Here is a 19,712-nt window from a genome sequence, read left to right on the forward strand (position 1 = left end):
CTCCAAGCCATTGAAATGCCTCAGAAATTCCAACATTTTGGCAAATGGCAACTGGGTGAAACAAGTCAGTAAGGAAGTATGTAAAAATAGAAGTCACAAAAGTTGGAGACTCACAGGCTAAAGAAACCACTCAACTCTTGAGGCAAATGCCTGCATAAGAGCTCATATTAGGATGTGAAGTCTAGTCTAGTAGCAAGGGGGCTACATGAGAGTGGGAAGGGATCAAATTCAAAAGCAAAGGACCTCGGTTCAAATCCTAACTCAAGTGTTTACCAGGTAACTGTAGACACATCATTTAACCTTTCCATGCTTCCATCCATCAAAATGAAGGAATTGGAGGAGATGGTTTCTGAGATCCCTTCTAGCTTTAATCTGTATCTTTTGCTATGCACATAACAGAGTGTTCACAATCTGATCATAAAACATGCCAACCCTGTACTGTGATAAAAGGTGTACACAATTGTGCACGGGACAAAGTTGACCAATCAGGCTTCCTGATTTCCGATTTGGAAAGTAATCACCAGACCATGCTTCTCCCCTTTCCTCTGTCTTTTCCTGCTTATAGCTCAACTGATTTTGCCTAAAACAATCTCTTTGCTCTATCCTCTTTAACATTCCCTTCTTTTTCTCTTTCAAGCCATAAGCTGCTACCTCACGATCACACTTTCCTCTACTTGGGAGTCAAAGAAAGTATACTGATCACAAATGGTTGGTCTAAGATTAGTGTCAGTGCTACCTGGGTATCCAGGGAAAGCATGCCATCAGTTTTGGAGTGAGGAGCCTCAACAATCCACAATCAATCCAAAAAGTATCTATTAAATTCACAGCTCCCCAAAGTGCTTAGCACAGAGTGGGCAACATAGAAATGTTTCTTCCCCTTTCCCCTCCCCACCTCTACTCCAGTTCCCTACTGTGTTGGCTAAGTCAAAGCAGTTCTTGCCTTCAAGGTGTTTACATTTCAGTGGGCTTTAAAAGCTGGGAAGGTACCACAGACCATGGGTATGAATATTTCTCTAAAGTCGGCATTTACCTCCTCATCTTCTAATTAAACCTTCTTTTTCGTAAGCACCAGTTTTCAATGTACATTGAAAATAGCTATTGTATATATCTATGTAAACAAATATATATTTCTCATTTTAAAACTTGCTCACATTACCAGAGTATTTTCTATTACTTTTAACTGTATATTTTTTAAAAAAGCTTTTGAGGCCTAACCTTGGACTCAAACTGCTATGCATAACACTGTTGGGTTTTTTTGTTTTGTTTTTGGTGAGGCAATTGGGGTTAACTGACTTGACCAGAGTCACACAACTAGTAAGTGTTATGTGTCTGAGGCCAGATTTGAACTCTGGTCCTCCTGACTTCAGGGCCAGTGCTCTATGTACTTCGCCACCTAGCTAGCTGCCCCTTAGCACTCTTTTAAAGGGAAAACAACTTCTGGGTTTCCAACACATACGTCTGCAGTGCAGCTTGCCTATAAACTGGGTTCTTCCTATACCTAACTGCTGAGGATCAGGCAACCACCCTTACCTACACACAATACAATAAGATACAACTGCAGACAGTTTGTATGAGCTGAGCCAAGAAAAGTGTAATGATGGATCATCATTCCAAAGATGGCTTCGTTTCCTATAACGGCAGGTGATGCCTTTCACCTAATAAATGTGCGTTCAACTGAATTGAGTTCTAAGTAAAGAGGAGTTTTTGATGACCATTTGTCTAAGATACTGTAAATGGCCCTAGATACAGCTTGGACGAAATGACCATTAAGGTCTATTCCAACTCTCAGATCCTGTGAGCCGAGGGTCATTTCAATCATCTGGACTGATCATTGAAGCTGAATTCAGTCATAGGTTTAAACATACAGCCTGGACATTTTGTGTGTACAGACACGATTGTAATAATAATGATCATGATGATAACCAGCATTCATACAGAGCTTTAAGATTTGCCAAGAAATTTATATATCTTACCTCATTTAATCTCATTCTACTTTTTTTCTTGGGGGGAGGAGAACTCCTGATACAGGAGAACTCCCTCCACTGATGTAGGCTGGCTATTTGTAACTTAAGAGTCTTACAAAGTTGCCAGGAGCACAGAGGTTATACCAACCAGTCAATCAACAAGCGTTTATTATGGACCTACTACACACCAGGCTCCAGTGCTAGGAATGCAAAGAGAAAAAGAAGCATTCCTTGTTATCAAGTTTCCATTCTATAGGGTGATGTAATACACCCATATAGGTATACACAACATAAATACAAGGTGATGGGTCTAGGGAAAGGAGAGACTACAGCAGCTGGCAGAGATGAGCGAAGAAGGTAGAGCTTAAGGTGAGCTTAAAAACAAAAGATTCTTAAGAGTTTCTTACGCAGTGCATTCCAGGTCTGTGGTCAGACAGACAGGTAAGGGAGGACTTGAACCTGTGTCCAGTTGACTTCAAGGCTAGCTCAGCTCCTCTATTTGCTATACCACACTGCCCCTCATTTTCTAATGTTATAAGGCTATTAAATCACATGATCAATTTTATCAGATTTAAATGACCCAAATCCTAAGAGAAGACTTGCAACTTTAGGACCAAATGACAGTCACTGCAGGGACTACATGAACTAGTCATTATTGAAAAGGTGGACATTCATTTACAAATGAAGGAAATTTCTAGTTGAATGCATTCCATTCTCTCTGAATGACATTAGACCATTACACAGAGAAAATAATCGTTCAAATCATTTTTTTTTACATAGAATCTACTTTGAAGATGCCAAGAAAATGAAGGCTGCTATGAAAGGAGTACTTTAGAGGTCACCAAGAATATTATGGAATCCGTTTAAAGGGAGCTAGAAAAAAGGAAGACAAGCAGATTCAATTGCGAAAGGACTCCATTCAAAAGGAAACATTTTCCATAGGCCTTAGCTATTTCTCAAAATAAGAATGTTCAGATTTATCTTCATAATTATTTTTCTGGGAGAGGGTGGTGAAAAATGTTTTTCTCACATTAGTTACCTGTTAAACACCAGGCTGGGTTGGAATTAGGGCACACGCTTCATGGTTTCAGCAAAGCAAGGAGTGCCATTATCCACCCAACATCTCTCCCCAAATCCCAACCAAGCCTGTAATTCTTTTTTTCCTTTGCTACCTCATATCGTTTCTTGCCTCTGTCTCTTCTGAAGTACAAAATTACACCTTTTTGTGCTGTTACCTTGCTGATACACACACACACACACACACACACACACACACACACACACACACACATACACAGATATTGTATCTCTAGAATTTTCTTTTTTCCACCCTATAAATTTAATTGTCTTCTTAGTTGTCCCTTGAGGCTCTCCTATGGAGATTTCAGGATCAAAGGATCCCAGGTATAGGGCTAGAACAAACTGTAAGAGGTTATCAAGTCCCGTCCCATCATTGTACAAATGAAGAAACTGAGGTACAGAGAGGTTAACTGACTTCCCTAGAGTTACAGAGATCATATCTAAGATGGGACTTGAATCCAGGTCTTCCCACTTATTTCTTTATTTCATTTTCTTTTTTTCATAATGTTATTCCTCTTTAAAAAGTGATTAGAACTACACATAAAAATCTAGATGTGATCAAAGTAGTTATCAAGAGCTAAGAAGGCACCAGGCTAAAGCAATTCAACAGCAATAAAAACTCTACTGTAGAGACGCGTGGAGACTGAGACGCAAAGAAATTCGAGGAAGGACAATCGCCAAGGGAGGATGTGGAACCCCCCACATCAATGAGTCACAAACAAAATGGAGATGATCAGGAGTCAGTGCTTTAGCACTCCAGAGGCCCCATGTGCCTTTCAGCACCTCCCAGCAGATGACCTTGTCTCGTACTTCAATAAGCACATGGGCATTCTCTTTCAGGAGGGTTCTCAGTTCTCCCCTGCCATACCTCTCTACGTCCTCTACATCTTAACTTATGCTCTCTTCCTTTGCTCCAGCCTGAGAGGAGGAGCCTCTTCTTTTCCATGCCTGGGCTAATGTCCTCTACTTGTGCCTCGACCACATTCTCCCTCTGTCTCTGTCTGTCTGCCTTCTCTCTTGTTTTCAAATGGCCTTAGGCCATTAAAAATACCTTATAAAAATATAAGAGAAGTAGCTTTCCTTTTATGAGGTAGAGCTGGATTGGTACTGAAATAATTTTCACTCTCTCTTTTTCCCTGTGTTTCTTTCTACTATGATAGTTCAGGAAATAGCAGTCGAGCTAAGGTACTATTACTAAGGATGGGAGGGAACAAAATTAATTTGTACATTCCAAGACACCATTTAATTTCCTTTACTACCTTCTACTGTCTCTTATCTCCATGCCGTTCCAACCTGCCAAACCACTCATCTCCCCTCAATCCAAACTTATCTCAGAACTAATCTTCTCTGGGAAACTAACCCAATTAGCAGGGAAGCATATTCATAGGTACCCTTGGGCAAATAATTTCCCATCAACACTTAAAATAAATTTTAAGAACTCAGGAAACCTCAGACAAGAGAAAGCTAAATTATTCTAATACTTTCTTCCAAGAGAATGTACTTCAAATAGGAAAAAGAGCACATTTGGGGTGTAGACTGCATAGCATCTATTACACTGCAAGCATGCCGTGACTAGAGAATCAAACTTAACTCGACAGAATACTAATGGCAGAAAGGATGAGCAACAGAATGCCCACTGCCACTTGCCGTGATCTTTAATTATCAAGCACAGAGAAAAATCTGCATTTCAGATTTCTGCCAACATATCCAACCTATTACCTGTTCCTTTTTGCTTTAGGTGGCTTCCTACGGGCAGCTGGACATTGCAGATCATTTCTTTCAACAGTTCCACAGAAAAAAATTGCTTTAATATTTACTGCTTCTATCTTGCTGACTTGCTATTGTCTTTAACTCATCTGCAGCCAATGTGCCAATATCTAAAAATGTATTATTGGACATGTGGTCTAACCAAGCCAACATTGATGCAATTTTGTCTGAGTAGACCTAATTAGTAAGTAAAGCAGGTGAGAAGGCCCTTTGCTGACACTATTCACTCTATTTACGTTTACATCCCAGTGCAGCTGGGAATCCAGAAGGAAGCCTTTTCTATCCAAGTGCTTGGTTATTCTGTAGCTAAGTCAGGAAAGGAAAGGAAAGGCAGCTTAACAGAGATTCTGGATCCATGGTCCATGAGCTACCAAAGCCCCTTTCCACCAGGGACTAGAGAAAGGAAAAGGGGGAGCCTGTTTCCAGTCTTTAAAGGGGAGCTTCAAGTGTGCCTACCTGTCGGTACAGCCCCACATCCCCATTCAAACGTCAGACCAGAAACAGATCACAAAGCCAAATATCAAAGGTAGGAGGATTTTCTGACCTCTGAGCTTACCTGGGCTGCTCTTTGGATAGCTGAAAGTTAACAGGTGTGTTACAAATTCAATCAGCCCGTAAGAAAAACCAGACTAGGAGCTGCACGGCAGTCCTCTCACCTGTGAAACACTATTGTGACATCTCTATGGCAAATTATACTTAACAATTTCATTCTCCTGATTTTAACTGCCCTTCTCATCAAGATAGAATCGCAGAAAATGACCATTTAAAACATGAAGAACTGAGTGCAGTGTGAACCCTCTCTCTAGGTTGGGTTGGGATTTTTTTATTTTGAAACTACCTGTTAAACTTTGTGATCTCATGGTTGTAGCCTGCTAAGCTTTCACAAGGAGGGCCGCTGGCTGAGACCAATGGGGGAAAGCCTCTATGCAGGACATGTTCTCTGACATGTTGGGGAGGAGCTTGTATTAGGGCACAATGGCCGTACTGGGTGTTACCTGGATTTCTCTGTATCCGCTTCCTTCGATCTCGGAAGGCAGCACCTGATTGCAAGGCTTCCAGCAGATTATCCATCACACCTGTCTCACCCTCTGGAGGAAGAGAGAAAGCAGAATTAATCTTGGAGCATTTCAAAAGAAAGCAGAGAAAAAAAGTTTTTAAAAGGTGTGTGGGGGGGTCAGATTCACATAATACCCCTAATTTCAAGGCATTACAACATGGCTCCTGTTACAGTACCATGGACTGACTACTTTGTTTATTATATAGACTGTTAAGAAAAAGTCATCCTTTCAACTTGAAGACCCAGTCTTTTGTATTATTGATGATGGCTTAGGATGCAGATAAACACCAGCTGATCAGTTAAGCTTTCTATGAAGATTCTTTTAAAATGTTCCAAACTGAGAAACCCCTGGCCTCCTTTAATGCAATCAATGCAGAGGGAATTATTTGATGAGGGAGAGTTACACAAGGTTAAATACTGATTGTATTACTACGTCAAGCATTCAACTGTCATCAGCTACAATCTCCAAAGACACTGTTTGCAAAACACATTTCCATTTGCTTTTGCCCATTCCACAAGGCTGACATTAGAGGGGAGGAAAAGTTGACCAGCATTATTTGAATAATGTAGCCATCCTAAACAGGGAGACAGCAGCCAGGAACCATTTGTCTTCCCCCCTCCCCATCAGGAAAAGAGCTTAATTTTGTAAATCTTGTGGCTAAGAAAGACTAATTAAAGGCTAATTAGAGAGTCTTTTCATTCCATAAAAGATGTCCAGGAAAATATCTCAAACCCATTTTTAATAGTTTTTCCTCTTTTAACCTCCTGTTATACTGGACAATAGAAAGCAAAAACTCTCAACAGTGCCCCGAATCTTTATTTTTCAGCTTAAATGACCATCAACTGTACTCTACTACGGTCTCCCCAAATGACATGGGGCCACTTCTCCACTAACTAGCTGTAACGAAGGAGTAGCTGCAGGGAAGAGAGGTAGGGCAATCTGTTTGTAGTTTATAGGCTCTCCCTGGAAAGTCATACTTGGATGCAAGGTCTGCCCAAACCCTCCCCCCTCTCATCCCTAGCTGCCTACCTCAGCTGTACCCATCCACAGTCTACCTGAGCCCTCTGGAATGGCCACAGGTGCTAACAGATTCCCCTCTAGTTAGGACTCTTCCCAGTCTTTCCATCTCCTTGGGCTATGAACAACCGGGAGCTCGCTCAGGAGAGAGAGAGGCCTGGATCCGTGGCCACCCTCTCTTGTACTGGGTTCTTCTCCGCTCAGGCTTCCCTGAGCCAGGAAGAAGTGTGGCCATTCTCTTCATGCCTTGATCCCACTTCCAGACTGTCCTTTTGCCATCATCATTCAGCAAACACTCCTTGTCTTTGAGGGTAGCTATTATACCTCCATATCCATCATGCAGACCAACCTGCAACGGTCATCTACCAGGCTCTACATGATCTTCTCTCAAGGCATTCTAACCCTGACTCCCAGTCGTCCTCTGCACTTAGCCCCGCCCTCATTAGTGGTGACTCCAACTTACACCTTGATGTCCCAGTCTCCCAGAACATTTCCTCAACTCCCATAACCTCCATCTTCACTTCACCTCAGCCACACACAGGGGATCTGGCAATCACTCGTCATTGTTTTACCTCTATTATCCAGAACTCTGTAATTCTTCTATGTGACCATAATAACATTTTATTCTTCCATTTTTCCTCACTCCTCCTAACCCTATTTATCATTCATCCTGATGACAACCTCCAGTCCCTCTACCTCTCTTAGTTCTTAATGTTGAACACCCTTTTTCTCCCTTCTCTGTCTTGCCCTAAAGGCTAACCATTTCAACTAGACACTATTGCAATCCTTTAATTCCTCCTTCCTTTGTCCTTCAGCTTCCACCCACTTCTGGGTTTGTAGTCATGAGCTGTCAAACTCTCCTGAAGAAAGTCACAGAATCATAAAACTGGAGAGCTGCAAAGGACCTTGGTGACCCTCCGGTACAACCTAGACCTGAAAGGAATGTCCACTGTAACATACTTGACAGTCACTCAAACTGTGGGCTAAACAGTTCACTATAAATTTACAAAAGTTGGTCTCATTTGGACCCTCACTACTGCCTAGCTATCCTTTTATTCTTCCTTGACTGACCCTCTGCACATTCATAATCATATAATGAGGTCTTTCCTGATTCCTGTTCCTGCCCCCCAATTCCTCAGAGTATTAGTACTCTCTCCCACTCTCATTGGTTCAATCTGCATGTCTATGTAAATGATTCCCAGATCTAAATATCCAGCCCTGGTCTTTCTTCTGAGCTCCAATTTCATATCCCCAACTGCTTTTTGGGCATCTCAAACTAGATGTCCCATAGGCATTTCAAACTCAGTGTGTCCAGAATACTACACATTGCTCCCTGAACCCTCTTCTCTTCTAACTTGCCTATTACTGTTGAGAACACAGCCAATTTTAAAGTCACTGAGGCTCAAGGGTATCACCCTTGACTTCTCAGTCAATAAACATTTATTAAGGCCTACCATATGCCAGGCACTCTAAGTGCTATATAAATACAAATAAAAAGTAAGACAGTCTTTGCCCTGAAAGAACTGACAGCCCAATGAGAGAAGACAACACCCACAAAAAAGCTGAAAAGTATGGTGGGTGGAAAAGGAACTGGGTGGAGATGTATGACAGAGAAATCCTAAAGCAGTACAACTGGTGGGAAATGGGGAGAAGATGGTGCTGGGTCCCCTCTTTGAATGGAGAGTCCAGCCAGAGAGGGAGAAAGGATGATACTGATGAAATGAGAGAGTACCAAGGTTGATTCAATCTTGCAGGATGATGAGACTGCCCAGTGAGGGGGATTCCTTCCTCACTCACCTCATAGAGCTAATCACTTGTCACCTCTTGTTATTTTAACCTTCACAACATCTCACTCACATCCCCTTCTGTCTTCCAACAGAGACCACCCTAGTTCTGGCCTCCTTCTAACTGGTCTCCCAGCCTCAGTTCTCTCAGCTGCCAAAATGATTTTCCTAAAAGTGCAGGTCTCACTATGTCACCCTCTTCCTTCAATAAAGTTAGTAGCTCCCTATTAACTCTATGATGATCAAATAGAAAATCTTTTGTTTGGTTTTTAAAGCCCTTCACAACCTGACCCTTTATTACCTTTCCAGTCTTCTTATATTTAACTCCCTTTTATGCATTCAGATCAGTGTAATGACCAACCATGAATCCAGAGGACTAATGAAAAAGCATAATGTCCACCTCCTGACAGAGAAGTGAAAGATTCAAAGTATGAAGAATCACACACACACACACACACACACACACACACACACACACACTGTCTCTGTCTCTTTCTCTTCTTTTGGACATGACCATGGTGGAAATTTCTTTTGCTTGACTATACATGTTTGGAGAAGGAATTTTACTTTTCTTTCATTCTCAATTGGGGAGGAAGGGAAGGAGAGAAGGCAGATTTTTTGCTGAGTAAAAAAATTTAAATTTAATTTTAAAAATGCTTTATACTACATGTGAAAAGTCCTTGATTTTATTTAGAAATCTTGGAAAACCTTTGGATAAAGTGATATGATGCAACAAAGTTAAGTGTGTGGGTATTGGCAAGGGAGATTTTATGTGGTCTTGTATAAAACAGGAGTCCAGTTCTGAACCTGTGAATCTTAGGATCTGGCAGTGGAGAGGAAGCTGTGAGGACCTCTGATCCATATATCTGGCTGGAAATTGGTGGAAGAGAAGCAAAAGGTAAAAGGAGAAAGAAAAAGTAGGCCGGCTGTGGCAAAAATGGAAGAGAGATCTTGAGGAGGGCCACTGGGTCCTATATGTATCCATGAGATGACTGGGGAATGAAACCAGCAGGTGCAGCCCACCTCTTCAGGGGTGGAGGGAAGTTCCTAGAACAGGGCTGATCTTTCTCCAGGTTCCCTCTCCCCTCACTGTGATTGTCTTTGCACAGACATCATAACAGAACCTGCCTGCCTGTTTTACTCAAACAATTTTAAGACCCAGAATTCTGCCTCAATCACAAAGAGGCCAGGAATTAACTAGAGATAAATATAAATAGTAATCAGAGGTTCTTAAACATTTTTTTGTGTGTCCTGGACTCATCTGGCAGGCCAGTAAAGCCCCTGCACTTCTGTGCAGAAAAGTGTTTTTAAGTGCATAAAAAAATTACATAGGATTACAAAGGTAACCAATTCTATCAAACTACAGAGATCAGTTTTAAAAAATGGAGCTTATGGACCCCAGGTTAAGAAGCTGTGATTTAAATTAAGTCAGAGATCCAAACCTCTTCCTAAGTATTAGGAATTTTCCTAACTGGGGGCTCTGATCAATGTGATTATACTCTTAATATCTGATTTACTATGAAATCCCTAAAGCTACAGAGAGAAGCACAAGGACCAGAGGAACTATTATATTGCCCTTAAACTTAAATGAGCTCATTTCTGAAAGAGTGTAGCTGATTGATTACATCTCCAGAGACAAAGGAAGTAGGAAGGAAAAAGGAAGGAAAAAGAGGACACCACTCACTGGTCACCGGCACACCCCACAACCACTTTACATGTACACAGTTATTTGCATGTTGTCAATCCCACATGGCGCTGAATGAAGACGGAGACAATCATGCAACTGCTCTGAGTCCACTACAAATTTGTTAATCCTTTGTTTGACATTCAAAGCCCTTCATCAAATAACTCCCTTCCCCCTCACATACACCTTTCCAGTCTTCTTACACCTACCTTATTCCTGAATAGGTATCCTTCGATCCAGTGACACTAGCTTCCTGGCTGTTTTGCAAACAGGACACTTCATCTCTCAGGTCCAGGCATTCTCTCTGTCTGTCTCCAATGGCTGGAATGCCCTCTTTCCTCAGCTCTGACTACTGATTTCCTGGCTTCCTTTAAGTCCCACCCAAAATCCCATCTTCTAAAGGAAGCCTTCAACCCCTCTTAATTCTAATTAAGCCTTCCCTCTGTTCATTATTTTCTATTAATCTTATACATAGCTTGTTGTGAGGTTCTCAAGGGCTGGTACTGCCTTTTGCTTCTCTTTGTATCCCCAGGGCTTACCACAGTGTGTGGTACATATTAGGATCTTAATAAATGTTTATTAGCATGTTGTGAGGTTCTCAAGGGCTGGTACTGCCTTTTGCTTCTCTTTGTATCCCCAGGGCTTACCACAGTGTGTGGTACATATTAGGATCTTAATAAATGTTTATTAGCATGTTGTGAGGTTCTCAAGGGCTGGTACTGCCTTTTGCTTCTCTTTGTATCCCCAGGGCTTACCACAGTGTGTGGTACATATTAGGATCTTAATAAATGTTTATTGACTGACTTAGAATTCCAGTGCCTTGAAGTGAGAGGCAGTATCTTTAGATCTTAGCATACTGCCATCTACATAGTCATCTGCCTAATACCAGTCAGCCCAACTTCAACCTCATACTCAGCAAGTGCTCACCCCACACCTGCCGGAAGACCTCCACACCACTCACAGTAGTGACTATGTCAATGGTCCCTTCCATTTGGAAGGATAATATAGATAAGAACACACTGGCTCAGAGCAGAGAATAGTACATTCCCTAACAGGCCTGAAATAAGATAGACAATTTCTGATGATGTTCTTCATTTGAACTTTGACACTTCTGCAAGATGTTACATTTGCTAAAAAGACAGACAGTAAGAAAAGGTTAGAGCTTGAAAAGAACTTCGAGTCACCTAATCCAACCCCTTCATTTTACAGATGAGTGCAATGAATGGAAATGCCAGTACTGTTTAGCCAAAGACAGGGAAGAATAAAGGGGAAGAAACCTAATGTCCAATCTCCCTTTGACAAACCCAGGGAAAATGAAAGGTGGAAATACCTTCAGTGGCTATGCAGGGTCAGGCCATTGAGAATTTTTGAGAAATCTGAGTATCACAGGTATATTTGAATCCAATGATCATCAATTTTTCATCACAAAGCAAGGAATGACTTTTAAGTTACTTTTTAAAGTTCTTATTGAAAATTATCTTTACAATATAAGATGAATTTAAAATAAATTATTTTACTCACTTGAGATTTTTTCTTGACAAAAATCTATAGTAATGATTGTCAAAAAGTTTTTTGTGGGTGACAGACAGAAAGAGAGTGGGAGAGAGAGAAAAAATGGAGAGTGAGGGAAAGAGAAAAGAGAGAAGGAGAGAGAGAAAGAGAGAAGGAAGAATGATGGAGAGTGAAGGAGAGAGGAGAAAGGAAAAAAAGAGAGAGGGGAGAGTGAGAAAGGGGGAAACAGGGAGTGAGAACAAGACAGGAAGAGAGAGAGAGGGAGGGGGGAGGAGAGGGAGAGAGAGAGAGAGAGAGAGAGAGAGAGAGAGAGAGAGAGAGAGAGAGAGAGAGAGAGAGAGAGAGAGAGAGAGAAACAGAAGAGAGGGAGGGAGAGAGAAACAGGGAGAAGAGAGAATGAGAACAAGAGAAAGAACAGAGAGGGAGAGAGAAATCAGTAACCCATATTTATGTTCTTGCAAAACATAAATAATGTACTGAGAGAAGGCACTTCTTTTTTCTCATTTATTCTATAATAACTTTAGAAGTTGACTGGTTTTGATGACATTTATAACCCCACTAAAAGAGAGCGAGGTGAGTTTAATTTGTGGTTCAGTTTGCCTCTTTGAAACAAGATGGCAAGTGACCAAAGTTTCTAAATGTATGCACCATCAGTAATTTGAAAGGTATTTCAATGAAATTCAGTAAGTGAATACTAGTTTCTGAGATATGTGATTATGCTGATCAAGGTGCAGGGGTCACAAGTGATTATGCTTAAGGCCAGGGACTTCAGTGTTTTTTGTATGTACTCCAGTAAAAATTTAGTAAATGTTTCTGAATTGAAATCAACCACTGCCTGAAGACACTTGACTTAGTTTACCAGTACAGTTCAATGGCAGAATTAAAACTTTCTGAGAAACTCAACTAATTTATGTTATGAAAACTCTGAATGACTTAAGCATTCACCAGGAACTGTGTGCTAAATGTGGGGGATACAAATACAAAAGGGAGAAAGTTCCTGCCCTCAAGGAGCTTACAGTTTAGACAGTGGTGTCCAGGAAAGGGTGTCAGGGTCTGGCAAGAATACGGGTTTGTCAAGGGGCCCTGAGCAGACGCAATGGGAGTGTGCATGTGATGACAAGTTCCTAGAACGAGGGCTGAGGAGAGGAGCGATTTATGATGAAAAGGCAGGCTGCTGAGTATCTCAGCTCCTCCTGGGCGTGCCTACACCGTGGCCTTTGGAAGTCCTGTTTGGAAGATGGGTCTTTTTCATTCCTTCCTTCCAAAGTATCATCAACCAAAAAGCATTTTACCGTTTTCTCTGTGCCAGTGAACCTGCAAGCTATTTGGAGACTGTAAGTTGCTTTAATGTAGGGACTGTTCATTGGGGTTGTTGTTTTGCATCCTCAGTGACTGGCACATAGTAGGCACTTCATAAATGCTTGCTGATTAAGGATGACATAAGATTGATGACAGAGTTGTCATTTTTCTCTTTTTGATCTGCACCTGTGATTTCACTGTTGTAGGGTCTGTCCTGTAACACAAACTCCCTGTACCCAGGCAGAGCTACAACTACTATGCAAGAGATAGTCTTAGAGAGTGGCCTGGGATACTGAAAGGTTAAGGGACTGACCCAGGGTCACCCAGTCAGTATGTGTCCGAGGCAGGACTTGACCCTTTGTGACTCACGGCAAACCAAATAATGAGAATCAAGGAAGTGTTTCAGAGGAAAATGACCCCATCCTCTGACCTCCTCAGCTCTGCTGCTGATAGCACTGCCATCCCAATCCCAGTCTCCTAAACAAGAAAACTCAGCAAAACTCTTTTTTCTCCCTAGCCCCTCCTCATTCCCTAAGCCCTGGGAGAAAAAGCTTCTCTAGGGTACCGACTAGGGCACCTGAATGTCAGTTCTGCACAGTAGAGAAAGCATTGTACACAGAGTCCACAGAGAGAGTTTCAAAGCCTACCTCAAACACTCTGGGTAAGTCAGCATTTGTTAAGAGGGGATAATAAGATCTGCACTATCTACTTCAAACAGTCATTGATAAGAAAGCACTCTGTAAACCTGAAAATGCTATAGAAGCAATTAGAACCTCCTCTTGCTCCTCCCACCCCAAATGGCTAGTAAACTCTCATTGTTGTCATCATTTAGTCAATTAATCACGTCTGACTTTCTACATCCCATTTGAGGTTTTCTTGCCAAAGATCCTGGAGTGGTCTGCCATTTCCTTCTCCAGCTCATTTTATAGTTGAGGAAACTGAGGCAGAGTGAAATGACTGGCCCAGGGTCACACAGCTACTAAGTAGCTGAGGCTGAATTTGAAACCAGGTCTTCCTCAGGACTCCAGTACCCTATGCACTGTGCCACCTAGCTGCCCCTCAGTAAACTCTCACTACTTGTTATTTTATGTGTACATTTTGTTTTCTTTTTGTCTTCCCCATCAGGTTGTGAGCTCCCTGAGGACAAGGATGGTCTTTTGCTTGACTGTGCCTGGCACATAGTAGACATTTAATAAATATTTAGTGACTGACTCACCAGTTTATAAAAATAAACTATTTATACCCCCCCCACTTCCTATTTTCTCATCCTCAACATCCTCAACCCTAACCTACCCCTACTCCAACTCTACCCACTCCTTTTACTGTGCCCTCTGGAATTCCCACTGCATAATGAATAAGCTTCCCTTCATCCTGGCCCTCCTCCTTTTATGCTCTTTCCATCTACTTATTTATACTCACTGAGACCTGACTTCTGCAAAATAACACCGAGTCCTTGGAATAATAAAGTCCTCTGGTAAAAGGGAATGAGCTGAGGAAGAGATGAAAACAATGAGCCAGATGCTAAACTCTTTAAGAAAGGAGGGAGAATGACCTGGAGACCAGTACACAAAAACCACTAGGATTTGAATATGACAAAAAAAAAATTTTAATTATGTAAACTTCAAAGAAAGAGAAGTTGATGAGTGATGGCAGCAAAGGGAAAGATGAAGTTTCATTGGAGAGCAAGGAACATTTTACAACTCTTCCTCCAGGAGGTTCAATGTCATTGGGAGGTGTGAGAGAAGACACAGGTGGTACCAGAGTGGGAGTTCTTAACCTTTTCTTGTGTTACAAAACCCTTTGGCAGTCTGGGGAAGCCCACGGACCCCTTTTCAGAATGTTTGTTGACTATATTCACAATGGAAGGAAATGTTGAATTTCAGTTGGAGGTTGGTGAAAATAAAGATGTACCTTTTTTCCCATTCAAGTTCACAGACCCTCTGAGGTCTATCCACAGACCCCTTTGGGGCAGTGTTCTTAGAGGGACTTCAAATTAAGAACAGCTGGGCCAGAAAGAGGTGGTCATGAATTATAATATGAAAGAAATGCATTCTTAGGAATACAAATATCATTTGTAATAACAAATGGCACATTCCATAGAACTCTGAGCAACAGAAAAGTTTTCAATTTTGGCATTATTGGCCAAAGAATAAGCAGGGGAGAAAAATCCAAATTTGTGAACAAGGTCAGCAAAGTGACCCAATGGAAGGGAGAAAGATAATAAGCAAGCTAGGGAAAACAGAGCAGTCCAAAAAACAGCATTAGATTCAAACTTTTCAATACTATCTATCCAGCATGATCTAGAAACACATAGCAAGATACAGAAGGCTGTGCATTCATAAAAGAAGAGGGAGACTAAATCCCTTCTTTGGGCAGAAAAAAATGAGGGCACGGGGCTGACATTTTGTCAGGTTGTTCAATATGAGGTGGAACAAAGGGTGTCCAGTAACGGAGAGTAAGCAGAAGGTTGCAAAAATATGGTTAAAGTAACGCCTCTAATTGGGACTTAATGTAGGTAGGTAACAGTGCTCATAACAGCATGGAATTATGTCAAAGAAAAGAAATCCAGCAACTTAGGGAATCACTAGATAAATACATAGTCAAAAGGGAAGAGCTGTTATTTTTTTAAACTAGCATTCTATAGAAGGCACAGATCCTTTAGTTGGTAGGGGGGCTTTGTGTGTTGAGTTCTATGTGCAGTGTCTGTGTGAATGTGTGTTGTGTGTGTGTGTGTGTTGCTTAATTGAAATTGGAGGAAGGATAGGGATAATGGAGACTTAGAAAACAAACAGATGGCAACTAAGATAATAGACTATGAAGTTATGGCCATGTAGAGAGTTTAGGAAAATTAAGGAATTATCCCAAAGAGATTCAAAGAGGGCATGTATAAGGATATAGAAAGTTCCAAGGGACATCAAGAAAGCAGATGTCACTCACTGTTCAATAGAAGAAAATATTCAAGGGGGAAATGGGGGGCACAGGAGCTTGGAAGAAATGACTAGAAACCACAGGATGAGCTAAGAGCAAAGAAGTAATTACTTTATATTCAGGAGTTGAAAACTGGTAAGGCAAAAACAGAAAAACATTTGGCTCCCAGGGTAAGGCAGTACACAGTACTATATACTGCAAAGTAAAATTAATCTCAAAGCAATTAAAGTTGAAGCCATAAGGAAGGAAAAGCAGTTAGTTGCCAAGTTTGCACCCATGTTATCTTTTGGTCCCGGACAGGAAACTGTTTCCCACGTCAAGGTAAAACCCCAAAGTGTAGGTTTCATGGTGAAAACTACTCTCAACTAAAAAAATTACTGGCCTGGATATTTCAGCTAAGTTCCCGGAGGGGCCACTTGAGGTTACAAAGTTAAGGACTATTCAGGCTCAAAGGGACATACTCTTTTTATCAAAAACCAGTTCAAGTGACTAAGGAATACAACGTTTAGAAGGAAGTCACTACTCAAACACATTCTGTTTTTTTTTTCTCCCTCCTTTCTTCCTTCTTTTCTTCCTACCTACCTATAGTCTGAGAAAAAAGTCTCCACAGGGACAATCAGTAAATTCATAACATGGGTGGGATGTCAAAGAACTATTCCAATTCACTCACTTAACAGATGAAGAAACTAAGGTCTGAAGGTCGCAAGAGATGTGCATAAAGACATAAAGGATTTAGGATTCTTTGGGGGGGGGGGATTTGGAAGTGACCAAAGATATCACTTAGCTTAACCTTTCCATTTTAGAGATGAGGAAATTGGTGAAAGAAGAATTAGATGGTAGAACCAGCATGAGAACAGAGGTTTCTCGACTCCTGATCTACCTTCCCTTTTCCTACACTGAATCATGAAATAGGTCACATGCAAGGCAGGAGAAGATTAAATACCAAAAGAGTAATACAGAGAATGCCACAGCAGTTCAGAAAGCTGGAAAGATAAATTTGGTGACATTCTGGGAGGGCCTTGGGTAGATGTCTCATAGGAAAATTGGAACAGGAAGGGGATTTCAGAAAGGGTCAAGGACACGAGCAAACGCTCAGGGTTAGAAATGAGTACGTGGGACTGGAAGACAGTGAGCAAAACTAGCCTTACTAGAGTGATGGCCTGAGGTTGGTCAGTAGAGGAAATGCAGACTGACTGAAAAGATAGAGGTCAGATTAGGCTTAGTACTGAAGGGCAGGCTGAAGAGTCTGGACTCTATCTGGCAGCCAGTGTGGAGTCACTGGAAGTCTCTACTTAGAGAAGTGATGTGTTACGGATATTTCAGGAAGACTAATCTAGTAGCTTTGCACAGAAAGGCCTGTTGTAGGGAGATTTAGAAGCAAGATTGGAAATTCTCATCTTCCATAACACCCCACTAATAAAGCATGTGAAATCTACAGTCATGAAGCATTAAAAAAAAAAACACACCCCAAGCTGTGGTGCTTTTCCACATAATGCTAACTGGTCTAATTTTGGAAACGGAGAGCTTGTCGTCAGGGCCAAGCACAGGCCTTGTTCATCATGCATGGTAGCATGTTAATACCCTATGAAAAACTCTACTTGTTTGACATGCAATATATCTCAGAAACAGGGAGAAAGCAATGAAAGAATTTTTGCCTCATAACAGTAATTTATTAGGACAGACAACTCTTACATCATTCCATGCCTATGGCTGAAGTATGTGGAAAAGCCAAGGTCCTACCAGTTGGAAAAATGTATTTTCTTTTATCATAGAACACATACTACTAAATTATCCCCAGGTGAATATTTTAAAAGGTGGAAGCCACCAGTGTTTATAAAATAGATGCTAAGAAAGAATGTTTATTTAGCATGTTTTCTACTGATCCAAAGCAATTTTTACATTCTCCTATTTTCCTGGTTTCAATAATAAGAAACTAAAACTCCTCTCTCACTTATATTAAGAAGTGGGGGAGAGGGAACAAGTGGTTCACCCCCATGCCCCCAAAGAGCTGAAAGGGAGGTCACCAATTCTCTTTCACTAAGACTTAGGACTAATACAACATTTTTGTAGTTTTAGATGGTCCCATATAATTTCATCAGTGAAATCTCAGATAACTAACCTGATTTACTTTAAGGCTCTGAAGGGAAATTGCAGTCCAGAAAGAATTCCCAAAGACTATTTTTCATTAGCTGAAGAGTGGCAGCTGGTGACTTTGATAGAAGGAGAAGATGACTATTGCCTTCTCCCCTCAGAGAGAAAGAGGCCTCAAATCGCCAAAGTGGCTTTCTTTGGCAAGAGTCGTGGAAGGAATGGATTAGTAATTCCTGAAAGCAGGCTCTCTACCTCTCAAGGCCCTTGTGATATCTGAAAAACCTTTGTAACCCTACCTCATTCAGAAGCTAAAATAACATTTCAACTGTATTCCATAAAGCAAAGAAAAAGAATGTGGAAACCTGTTCATTTCTGCCAATGAACCTCCCATGATAAAAGCCCAGCAGATGTGGGGATTGATTCTCCATCCCATTTCCCAGAGTGGCTGTTCTAAACCTCTTTTCTCCTCTAGCCTCTCACATCTCCTCCTCCTCCTGGCCTCTTAGCTAAGGACCTTGCCTCATACTTTACTCAGAAAAGAGAAGCCATTACTCATGACTTTTCTCCCCTTCTCTGCATCTTATCACCTCTTAACATCATTCATTCCCCATTCTCTCCTTTGCTTCAATCTCTGATACAAAGATGGTCCTTCTCTTTGCCAAGGCCAGCTCCTCTAAATGCCCCTTCAATCTCACTCTCTTCCATCTTCTCCACCAGAATGACCCCCACCAGAATCACCCTCCCTTTCACTCTATTCTTCACTCTTTATCTACTAGTTCTCTTCCTGCTTCCTATAAACATGTCCTAGTCTTTCCTATCTGTAAAGGAAAAAAGAAAGTCCCTTGGCCAAATGGAAAAGGAAGTCCAAAAGCTTACTGAAGAAAATACTACCTTAAAAATTAGAATGGAGCAATTGGAAGCTAGCAACTATATGAGATATCAAGGCATTGTAAAACTAATCCAAAAGCATGAAAAAACAGAGAATGTGAAATATCTCATTGGAAAAACAACTGACCTGGAAAATAGGTTCAAGAAAGAGAACTTAAAAATTATTGGACTATCTGAAAGCCATGATCAAAATAAAGAGCCTAGACATCACCTTTCAAGAAATTGCCAAGGAAAACTGCCCTGATATTTTAGAACCAGAGGGCAAAATAGAAATTGAAAGAATCCACCGATCACCTCCTGAAAGAGATACTCAAAGGAAAACTCCTATGAATATTGTAGCCAAATTCCAGAATTCCCAGGTCAAGAAGAAATCATTTCAAGCAGCCAGAAAGAAACAATTCAAGTACTGTGGAAACACAATCAGGATAACACAAGATTTAGCAGCTTCTACATTAAGGGACTGGAGGGCATGGAGTATGATATTCCGGAAGGCAAAGGAGATAGGATTACAACCAAGAATCACCTACCCAGCAAAACTGAGTATAATCCTTCAGGGTAAAAAATGGTCATTCAAAGACACAGGGGACTTTCAAGCATTCCTGAGGAAAAGGCCAGAGCTGAATAGAAAATTTGACTTTCA

At 41.2% G+C, this 19,712-nt stretch overlaps 1 protein-coding gene across 3 annotated transcripts in view; it reads right to left on the minus strand.

Annotated features, from left to right (window-relative positions):
* The window catches only part of DIAPH2 (diaphanous related formin 2), an 817,355-nt gene that overhangs the window by 127,903 nt on the left and 669,740 nt on the right, over nucleotides 1–19,712 (minus strand). For all 3 annotated transcript variants that reach the window (XM_078147949.1, XM_078147948.1, XM_078147947.1), the window contains one exon: nucleotides 5,807–5,899. In XM_078147949.1, the coding sequence (XP_078004075.1) occupies nucleotides 5,807–5,899 (93 nt within the window). The remainder of the gene's footprint in view (nucleotides 1–5,806; nucleotides 5,900–19,712) is intronic.

This window comes from Phascolarctos cinereus, unplaced genomic scaffold (genome assembly GCF_003287225.1).
Source record: "Phascolarctos cinereus isolate Bilbo 61053 unplaced genomic scaffold, phaCin_HiC Scaffold_8;HRSCAF=390, whole genome shotgun sequence".
In the NCBI taxonomy this organism is placed as follows: domain Eukaryota; kingdom Metazoa; phylum Chordata; class Mammalia; order Diprotodontia; family Phascolarctidae; genus Phascolarctos; species Phascolarctos cinereus.